Below are 10,304 nucleotides of genomic sequence, written 5' to 3'. Positions count from 1 at the left end.
GCCGTGTCTACGCGGAACAAACTTTCGCGAACAACACTTTTAAAAATTCGCTCGAATTCAATCGATGATCGTACACCACCACGCCACCACCCACTGTTTCTACGAACATCGAATAGGAACACGCCTATGAAATCGGCTCGTTGTATAAACGCGCGATTATCGATCGTTGATTCCGCGTAACTTTCGATTCGCGATCGACTCGCCTTTTCTCTTTTACATTTTCATTCCGTTCCGAATGCCAGATCACGCGAAGCTGTCAGACACGCGTGCGATTCTCGATGAATGCGTTGAACTCGCATTGAAAGATTTCTCGGACGCGTCCGTTACGATCCTCGACTTACGATTCCTCGAAACGCCGCGAGGGATTAAGAAATTTCGTAAAAGCGATCGCTGCTCAACGTGATCGAGCAACGTGAAATCGACGCAGCTCGCCGCTGTCCCGAGCTGTTTCCAGAAGAGGCGTTCGCGAATCAAGCGTTTCCTTGCGCCGAGTCCGCAACAATTTACTAAATTACAGAATGCCCAAGGTTACGAGTGCGCGACGAGAGACTGGCGTCGAGGGAGGAATATTACACGAGGGGTTTAGGAGACTCGACGGGGGCGTGGACACGAACGAAACACCGTGCGGACAGGGTGATGATGCGTGAACGGTTCGCCGCGGTCAGGATATTTCGCGGAGTCACGCACGCCCCTGCACTCCGATATTAACGAAAATTGATCAACAAAATCGCGGAACATTGTATCCAGTACAGCGACCACGCGAATGTAAAATTTGACGGAATTATTCTTGACGCGAGCGCGAGTTCGGTCACGAGAGTCAAAGGTCCGTGCGTAGTTGGATCGTTCGATCGGTTCGCGAGACGAGAATGCCGGCTCTTATTCTATAACTAATATTTGGATCGTCCGTACGCGTAAAGAATTCACGAACGTTGAGAAGAGTTTACGAACGAGCTGATCATTCGTATCGTTCAAGGTTTGTACTTGTATCTGCGTTGAGACGGAAAATCAAAATCAAGGTACAAAAGTGGAGATGATCGAGTCGTGAAATAAGGAAATCTTTTGTGTGTATTCTGACATAAAATATATTTATAAAATCAAAATTAAACTTGTATAAAATAATACAATTCTTAAACTTATGTTCCTCTCCGTACACTATAGGTTATGTGTTCTTTTCCCCCACAATTTTCTATCTTATTTTCTAATCAAGTAGGAAAAAGAAAGACATATGGAGAGGAGAAAAAAAAGAAAGGGAAGGAACAGACTGCATGTCGCGAGACTGTGAGCGTTACATCTAAGTATTTTCACTTTCACGTCGTATTCTTTCGCTAGCATTTCTCGAACGGACATGCACCGGCGCACGATTACTTCATTCTTGGTTTTTCCTCTATCTCTTTCATTTACCATCCGTTGTTGTCGTAATGTTTGTGTACATATATAATATATAAACTTCGTGCTTCACTCACAAGCATACATACATACAGGTGGCCGCGCACACGCATACGAGGAAACGTATACACGCGCTCCTCCTTTACTCCTTTTTCATGCTTTAACCGTTTACAATTTTTATCGACGCACAGTTATTATGGCACATAACAAGGAATGGATAAGAATTTCTTCTACTTTCCCTTCCTTTCCGTATCTCTCTCACACTAATCTCACCCTCTCTCACGCACGCACATGCGTTCTCTTATTCCTTTCCTGCATCATTACTTACACGCATTCCCATTTTCGCATACATAACTCATTTTAGTTTATAATTTTTACTCTATTTTTTATTTTCATAGAACTCGTCTCTTTGTCTATTTCTCTGTTGAATGCCCAAAAAATTAGAATTATACGAGAGGAAGCACCCAAGGATCTATTAAGATTCGTCTTTCCCTTTTTCTTTCTTTTTTTTTCTGGCACAACCATTACAGTTTGGTACCGTACGTATATATATATCGATATAATTTAGTATTTTCACGTTGAAACAATTATATTACATTGTATCTTGAATTGTAAACTCTCACTCCGAACTCTTGCAACGGCAGAACGCGCTCGCAGAGTCAAAAATTAACAAAGTACGAATTTGTTAATATGCTTGGCATAGTTATTATATTAATATTAATAATAATACAATAATAAAATAATTAGAGGACTATATTGTAGTAATTATAATAATCAGAAGAACAAATTAAACGCATTATAATTTTAAAACAAATAAATATTGGAGGTCTTACTATGTCCTGAACTTTGATTCTTATCTTCTCTCTCAGAAAGAAACCGTAAAACCGGAAATTTCTTTTTTTGCATTATTTCATTTCTCTTTACTTAATCATTTCTTTATATCACTTTTATAGAATGTATTTCTATTCTCTTTTCCGGTACTAATATTTGATAATGATATGATACTAGAAATATGCATTGTAACTCATGATTATTCATGATCTCAATTTTCATTAACGCGATCTTACCTTTTCTCTCCTTCGTTCTCTTTTTTTTTTCTCTTTTCTTTGTAACTTTATACGATTATTTATAAGAAAACGGAGTATACAGTAATACTGTTGATATGTATCTAAAAAGTACATTGAATCTCTACAAATCCTCCCTTTCGTTATCGTTTCTCTCTTACCAATCTTATTTTCTGTTTCTCTTTTTCGTTTATATTAGTATCTATGTGTATAACGTTCTACTACACGCTCATACCGGCCGGCGGGCGACTCGAGGAACTTCTTTGACAAAAGCAAAGCGTGCTCTACAATTTATCACCTTCTATTTTACTTTTTATTGGCCAATTTGAGAAACGAGTGAAGAAACTATGGATACTATATCATCTAATACAAAGCAATAAATAGAAATTTCGCGGATAATTTTAAATTTCGTGGAATAATTTGTACCCTTGAGGTGAATCCAAGAGGTTACTATTTTTTTTTGAATTTATTTGCTGGGTGAAAATACGAGAAGAGAAGCACGAGAAGTACATCGTTCCGCCCGCACGGGTGCGCGCTCAGCTACATTTCTTTAATAACATTATTATTATTGCATTGGCTCTCATCTTTTCTTTCTTCCTTTCATTCATCGTTAAATTCCTGAACTCTGAGGTAGTCTGTTCTGGGTGTCATATTACGTAGTAAAAATGGCAAGAATGCTATATAATTTATCGTCTTTTTCTCTCGTTTCCGCCTTAATATTTCGACGTCAATTTTTTTTTTCTTTTTCTTTAAATACGCAACAACTAAAAAAGAAAACTTGCGAAAGGACGTCATATGTGTGTGTATACGCGGTATTTGTATATGTATTTGTGTTTACTTATGTGTCATAGTGATTGAAACGAACACGAATGAGATTAAATATGTATATTTATAATTATGCCGCGCCATTTAAAATAATAATAAAACAGAACCAATAATTCATTTTGTGCAATTGAAATATCGTATTTCATATAAATTAGAAGATGCGTTCCTATAATTATTTAAAACAATATTATATTATCAAAATGTTTTATACTGAAAATCGCGACAACGATTGTGAAATAAATTATGAGAAGTAAAAAATTTGATTACAACAAAAGAAAGATATCTTTCTCACAATAACAATCGGAAAGAACAGCAAAATTATGTATCACGTTCAAGCAGCTGTTAAACGCCGAAGGTCGATCCGGCCGATTCAACGATGATCAACAGAAATAATTACGCGTAAACGCGGTGTAAATTTCGTTACAGCGAGATCAACGTTTATTTAGCATATCTGTGTGTAAGTATGTATTCATGTGTGTTTAAGTGTATGTTGGATGTGCGTAAGAGTGTGTGTAACGTGTAACGAGCTGTGCGTAGCTCGAAGGGAAATTCGCTCGTGTCGCGAGAGAGGAGGAACTCGATGCTATCCTCGGTGATTGGCTCGTTTTGCGCTCCACGGGCAATTAATCGAGCATTAATTGATCGTATGCAACGGCTGCCGCGCAATTAGAGGCAGCACGCTCGACGAAATTCCCCAACGATTTAATAATCGATCGAAGGAATGCCGTGGCTAAGTCATTCGCTATCTATATGTCGGAGATGAAAGGACGCCGGAGCCTTCCCTCTGGAACTTCGGGGAAAATCCGTAATTGTAAAATTGTAATTAAACAATTTGCCGTCATTCTGCCCAATTTTACTTGTTTGACCACGGTTGATGGTCGCCTTGAGTCCAAGTTTATTATCACAAATCGCAAACAAGTACAATTGGGCAGAATGACGGCAAATGGTTTAATTACAACTGTAAGCTTTAATTACAATTTTACAGATTTTCCCGAAGTTCCAGAGGGAAGGCTCCGGTGTCCTTTCATCTCTGACATATATTTAAATTTCACGGGTAAAAAATGTTTGATTGTTCTTAATCAAAAATCTGGTTTTATTTATTTCCTTTTTCTTTTTTTTTTTTTTTGTTATTACAATAACTATAGGATACGAAGGATTAAAATTCGATGTGTAATGGTGCGTTGAACCATTTCAAAAACGAGGAGAAACATCTTGCGTCTTGCTAGGAAACGACACGAGCGAGATTCGTTCCAGGCAACGTACAATTCGAAACTTAGGCTATTATTAAGCTTAAGGTTTAGAAGAAAAGGAAAAGACGCGTCGCTGTCGTGAAAACCGATTCCCGGCGACGGATATTCATTTGGCGATACTGGAATGTACAAAAAAATGGAATGTTTTAAAAATGAGGGCGTCTAGAGGCTCGTTGTAAAACTAAAATATAAAATCATAGGTAATAAAGGACTTTCGTCTTTCACCTCTTGATCGTCTCCGGTAAATAATGAAAAAAAGAAGAAACTAAGCGATATATAACAAAGTTGTCACAAAACTATATACGATCCATCGCTGGTGTAACGATTTTCACGGTATTTCTGATTTATCGCTTTATCATCGCCGCGTCTTTTCGTAATTATCTATTAATCATTTTCTTTTTCTTTCCGTTCTCTCTCGATAAAGTATGCTATATATACTATAAAATATGATTATTTATAAATAAATTTAACCACTTTCTAGCCAATATCAATATCCAATTGAATTTAATTGCAATGATGGCGATAATTGCATTAATTACATGACTATACATTTAACATATTTTGTACAATTAATAAGCTTCGTAGTCATAGCTTGCGCATTATTTTTCTTCTTTTTCTTTCCGGAATAATTATTTTCTGATACCGCGTAAATTTTCAATTGTTCCCGAGGGGATCGTGGATTCAAGATCGCGTTACCTGACGCATTTTATCGGAACAGAATTCGCGATTCATCGAGTCGAACTATCGTACGATCGGCTCTACGCATCGCGACATTCGATGTTCAAATGCTTTATTATAATTTTCATTCAAATCTGGGTTGCGAGGTGAGTAAAAATCGCAAGTAATTTTGTAAGGTCTGTCATACGCGTTGTGGGCTCCACGATATCGAACCTCCTCGTCGGAACGCAATGATTTTCGCTCTCGATTCCAAATTAAACAAAAACAACATGTAATTGCTATTCGCTAAATACTAGTTCGCGAGATTACCTATTACCGAACTACGATAATTTCGATCGACAGATCACTCTGAAGATAAAATAAGAAAAGCAAAATAACATTACAAGCTATTTCTGATTACTCAAATTATGAATAAAAAATATAATTTTTGGGCGTGATATCTTGTTACGTACTATAATATACGAATCATATAATCGTGAATCTTAGTGCGAACTATTATAATCGAAAAACTATTAATAAATTAAAATATTATTCGATTAAAATATTAAGATTTATACGATCAGATGGGTGTCCGCTTGAATCCCAGTATCTGATCGACTCTAATAAGAAAAACTCGATTCGAGAAGTCGCGATTATCCCCATCATGATTTTCGGTCGATAAACGAGTCTCACCTTTCGATTGATAATCACGAACACATCGTGAGGACGAAGATCACCAGATAACGACCGTCATTGTTTCTTGATCTACGATGCTAGTCCTCGATGTTGAGTCTTCTCTCAAATCACGTCCTTAGATGGACGTTATGATTGTTTTTCTTTCTGTGCGTCTCGAGGTGCTTCATCATGTGGTCCTTTCTGATGAATCCCTTGCCGCAAGTATCACAGGCGTACGGCTTTTCGCCAGTATGGAGGCACATGTGCCGCCTAAGATCAGTTTTGTGGTTGAACTGCTTCGGGCATATTTCACACTTGTACGGCTTGTCACCGGCGTGCTTCAGCAGGTGCTCCGCGTGCAGGTATTCGAGGGTGAATCTTTTACCACATTGATTGCATTTGTATGGTTTGTCACCAGAGTGAAAACTTTTATTGTGTTGTGTCAAATAGCAAGCCTTGTTGAAAATCTTGTCGCATTCGATGCACTTGTGAAAGCCGTCCTGGGAAATATAATGTGAGCCAGTGAACGTGCTGATTACTTGATGTTCCCTAGTAATTACAAAACTGCCTTTCAGTCTCACATTTTTCACTATTTGTCTACCGACATTCGGATTTACTTCCTCTTTCGCTTGTATCATTCGTGGTAAATTATTGTTCGCTTCAAAATTGTTTCGGGTCAGCTGAAGCGGTTGCGGCAGAAAATGCGTTTGAACTTCATACCGCTTGATGATCATGCCGTCAGTGTTCACTCCCGCGTTCGTAAGGGATTGGTATCGAGGCGGTGAACTTCTGTACAGACCGTAACCCGATTCAGACGATTCGAACGATCCATCTTGAGGAGATACGTTCTCCTCTGGACTTAGCCCCCCCACGTTAATGGCCTCTGATTGATTTGGGTCATCCATAAACCCGGTTACGTTGAATTCCGTGAAACTTGGTAGGAGCCTTTGATGATTGCTAAAGGTCCCAAAACCGGGTAAAACATCCTGAGATTGTTGTAGCTGTTCTTGTTGCTGCTGATGTTGCTGGTGTTCATGATGATGTTGCTGCTGGTGTTGAGATTGGTCGGAGAGCGGCAAAGACGTCTCATTACCAGTAGTAGTTAGCTGGATGGTGAAAGACTCCAGCAGGCCCGGGATGTTGGTAGTAGGTGTAACGTGGGGGGGCGAGGCGTTTGGGTACGGCTGATGAGGCATCGTAGTACCCCCCATCGCCGTGGGCGAAGCCATTGCTGGGTGGACCGAGCCCGGCGTTATGGGAGATGGCGAATTCATGTGGTGGTGCGGGTGGGAGCCCATTGGTGAAGGGGAACTCAGGTGGGGCGGTAGCGGTGGGTGCATGGGTGACATGGGCGAATTCATGGGATGAACCGGAAGTTGGCCCGACGGCGAACCCATTGGAAGGTGATGCAGCTGCTGCGGTTGTTGCTGCTGCTGTTGGTGGCCCAGTTGAGAGGACGGCGAACCCATTTGTTGCTGATGATGGGCCGCCAGTGGAGATTCCACCGGAGAAATGTGTGCCGGTACCATTGTGGAGCCCAAGTGCACCGCTGTAGGCGATTGTTGCGTTAGCCCCGCTATTGTCGCCGAAGATTCGCTGCTGCTGCTGCTGTTCGAATTGTTGTTGTTGTGGTTGTTGTAAAGATTGGTGGGCGTGTGGAGCAGGCCCCTCGCCGCCTCGCCCGAGGGACCTGCCATCAAGTTTGGGGGACTTCCGGAAGAAGATAACTCTGGCGATCTAGATGGTCCTCCGCCTCTGCCACTAGAATGGCTATCTCTACCAGGATGATGATGAGCACTGATCGGCAAGTTCGCTGGGTCTGGCTGATTACTCTGTTTAACAGCGTTCTTGTGCAGCGTCGTGTTGTAGTGCCTCTTCAGATGGCCCGAGCTGGTGAACCACTTGTTGCACGCAGTGCAGTTGTAGGTCTTTGGCCGCCGCGCCTCGTTACTTTTCCACGATTGATTAGCTAAAGGCGGAGGTTTAGGTGGTTGTTGCAGCAGACCCCCGGGTATCTGGTGACCGGGCATCGGTTGCGTGCTTGAAATAATCGGAGAATTTGGATGTCGCGGTACTTCGACGGGCATGTGTTGCCCTCGTATAAATTGACTTTGATCCGAAAGTGGTGAAATACTATCCATTGGAATCATAGGCGATAACCCGGGATGATAATCATGAGATTGTGCGGCCGGTGGCCAAGCCAACATAGAACTCACCGAATGTGCACCAGCCCTCTGTTGCTGCTGATGTTGTTGTTGCATTACCTGCTGTTGATGCATTTGTATCTGCAACTCCTGCTGTTGCTGCTGATGCATTCTCATTAGTTCATCCTCGTACCTGTGAGTCTGCACCTTGTGTGAATCCAAATCGAGAATTTCCGCCTGTTCGTCCGGTTCCTTAGTTATATCCAGTTTTACCGGTTGCCTACCATTATAATCATAGCCAGATTGTTGTTGCTGCTGCTGCTGCTGACTAGATTGCGGTGGCGACGCGTGCATCTGTTGTTGATTTTGTTGTTGAGGACTGTTACCCAGTTGTTGATACTGATGTTGTCCAGGATAACCTCCGGGTGAATTCGAGTGACTTGCTCTTACGTGTTCACCCAGCTGATTCGCATCCTCGTACACAGCACCGCACTTCTCACATTGTAGTGGCGGACTTCTCGGACTGGTAGAACTCACTGAATTCGCACGTTCCGGCGGGAAGTGTTGTTGATGTTGGTATGGGTGGTAACGCGAATAACTTCCACCCCCACCACCCACACCACCCACACCATTGTCTTCACGTGGCGGTGAGTAATGATGGGACAACATGTAGGCCTGATCGTTCTGCATGAAATAATTATCACCGTACATCGACGTTTGAAAATGACTATAGCTCTGGCTAGCAGCTTGTTGCTGCTGGTGCTGCTGCTGCTGGTGCTGCGGCTGCTGCTGTTCAACTTGCTGCTGCTGTTCAACTTGCTGCTGCTGTTCAACTTGCTGCTGCTGCTGCTGCTGAACTTGCTGCTGCTGCTGCTGGTGGTGAACTGACTGTTGTTGTTGTGTCGATGAATGTTGAGACGATGACGTAGGATCTTGAGAGGGCGGTCTCGAAGAAAATTCGCTCGAGTCTGCCGGAGCGGTCACGCTATCACGTTTGACGCCCACGTGACTGTTGTGATTACCGGCCTTACTGTTATTGTTGTTACTCTCCTCCTGTTGGGCCTGGCTCGCCCACTGACTGAGAAGATTCTCCTGGTGATACCTCAGGTGCACTTCGAGACTTTTATCGCTTTCGAAGTAAAGACCACAATCCTTGCAATGATGCTCCGAATTTGAACTGCCGCCTACGTATTGCTGTTCTTGCTGTTGTTGCTGCTGCTGTTGTTGTTGTTGTTGTTGTTGTTCAACACTCGTCATTTCACTCATATTGTTCCTTGTTCTCTACTCCACTTTCGTCTTGTTTTAAGACGCACCCTTCTCCATGGAAAGAAAATTGCACGCACTTATTCACGTTTCTTTCCTCTTAGTAACAGCGTACTGTTTGTGACACGAACAATAAAAAAAAGACCCAGCACACACTTCACACTGAAACGATGCTGTTGTACAGACACGTGCGCGCTTACACGCGCTCGCGCGCGCGCGAAATTCCGATAACAGTCTGTCCTATTATCACGATATGTAGTTTGTCTCACTTTTTGGATTTTCAAAGGGTTCGAACACTAGACAATTCTTGTTGCGAGGCGTTTGAACGATAACGTGACTTGGAAGCGCTCGTCAAGTCGGGACGTCTCGCGTTTCCCTACTTTCAACCGTCGACGAACGTCGATACAGGTTTCCTCGCGTACCGCACATGGACGATGACTCAAGACGCGCGAAAACGAGAATCTACGAGAGCATTTGCCAAGAAGACGGGTTTTCCGACATTAAATGGCCAAAAGAAAACAAATGAAAGGAAAGAAACAAAAAAAAGGGTACAACGTGTTCTACATTTATCATATGATTGCACATATGCCAGGAGCGAAAGTAAGGATTAACCTCGATCGCTCCAGCTGGTGCAATATCGACTGCAGCCCTATGTGCGGCATGGTCGCCCTCGCCTCGACGAAACGCCGATGACAATCCACTGACGCGCCACTGACGCGGTGTCTCAACGTTAACGAATTTTGTATTTCGAGCTTAGCGAAGGAACTCACAAAGCAATACGTTCGAAAAAAGATAAAGAAACGAACAAAAAATACAAACGATAACGATACGCGTACGATTTACATCACGATACGGTTGGCGATTTTCGATCACTAGTCCGCACTCTTCCGATTATCAGTAACTTCTCAACAAACGAATTCAGGCAATGCAATAATAACCAGAACTTCTTTTCGAATCATTGGCCATATCACAACCCATTACTTTTCACTGTACACTGTTCACTGTAACGAATATGTCCGTCTTGTTTCCATCAATGTCTA

General features: G+C 42.2%; 1 protein-coding gene across 1 annotated transcript; it reads right to left on the bottom strand.

Moving 5' to 3' along the window:
* Positions 1 to 5,733: 5,733 nt before the first annotated feature.
* On the bottom strand, positions 5,734 to 9,940 carry LOC105681200 (probable serine/threonine-protein kinase yakA). Its single transcript, XM_012389379.2, has one exon. The coding sequence runs from the start codon at positions 9,265 to 9,267 to the stop codon at positions 5,986 to 5,988; it is 3,282 nt and encodes a 1,093-aa protein (XP_012244802.1). The 5' UTR covers positions 9,268 to 9,940; the 3' UTR covers positions 5,734 to 5,985.
* Positions 9,941 to 10,304: the final 364 nt, after the last annotated feature.

The sequence above is a fragment of the Bombus impatiens genome, unplaced genomic scaffold, assembly GCF_000188095.3.
Source record: "Bombus impatiens unplaced genomic scaffold, BIMP_2.2 scf_0640, whole genome shotgun sequence".
Taxonomy (NCBI): domain Eukaryota; kingdom Metazoa; phylum Arthropoda; class Insecta; order Hymenoptera; family Apidae; genus Bombus; species Bombus impatiens.
The sequence above is the reverse complement of the archived record's forward strand: the minus strand, read 5'-3'. Positions and strand labels throughout refer to the sequence as shown.

What these genes read in the sequence shown, in the direction of transcription:
- LOC105681200 (XM_012389379.2), bottom strand. Translation starts at nt 9,267, where the DNA reads ATGAGTGAAATGACGAGTGTTGAACAACAACAACAACAACAACAACAG.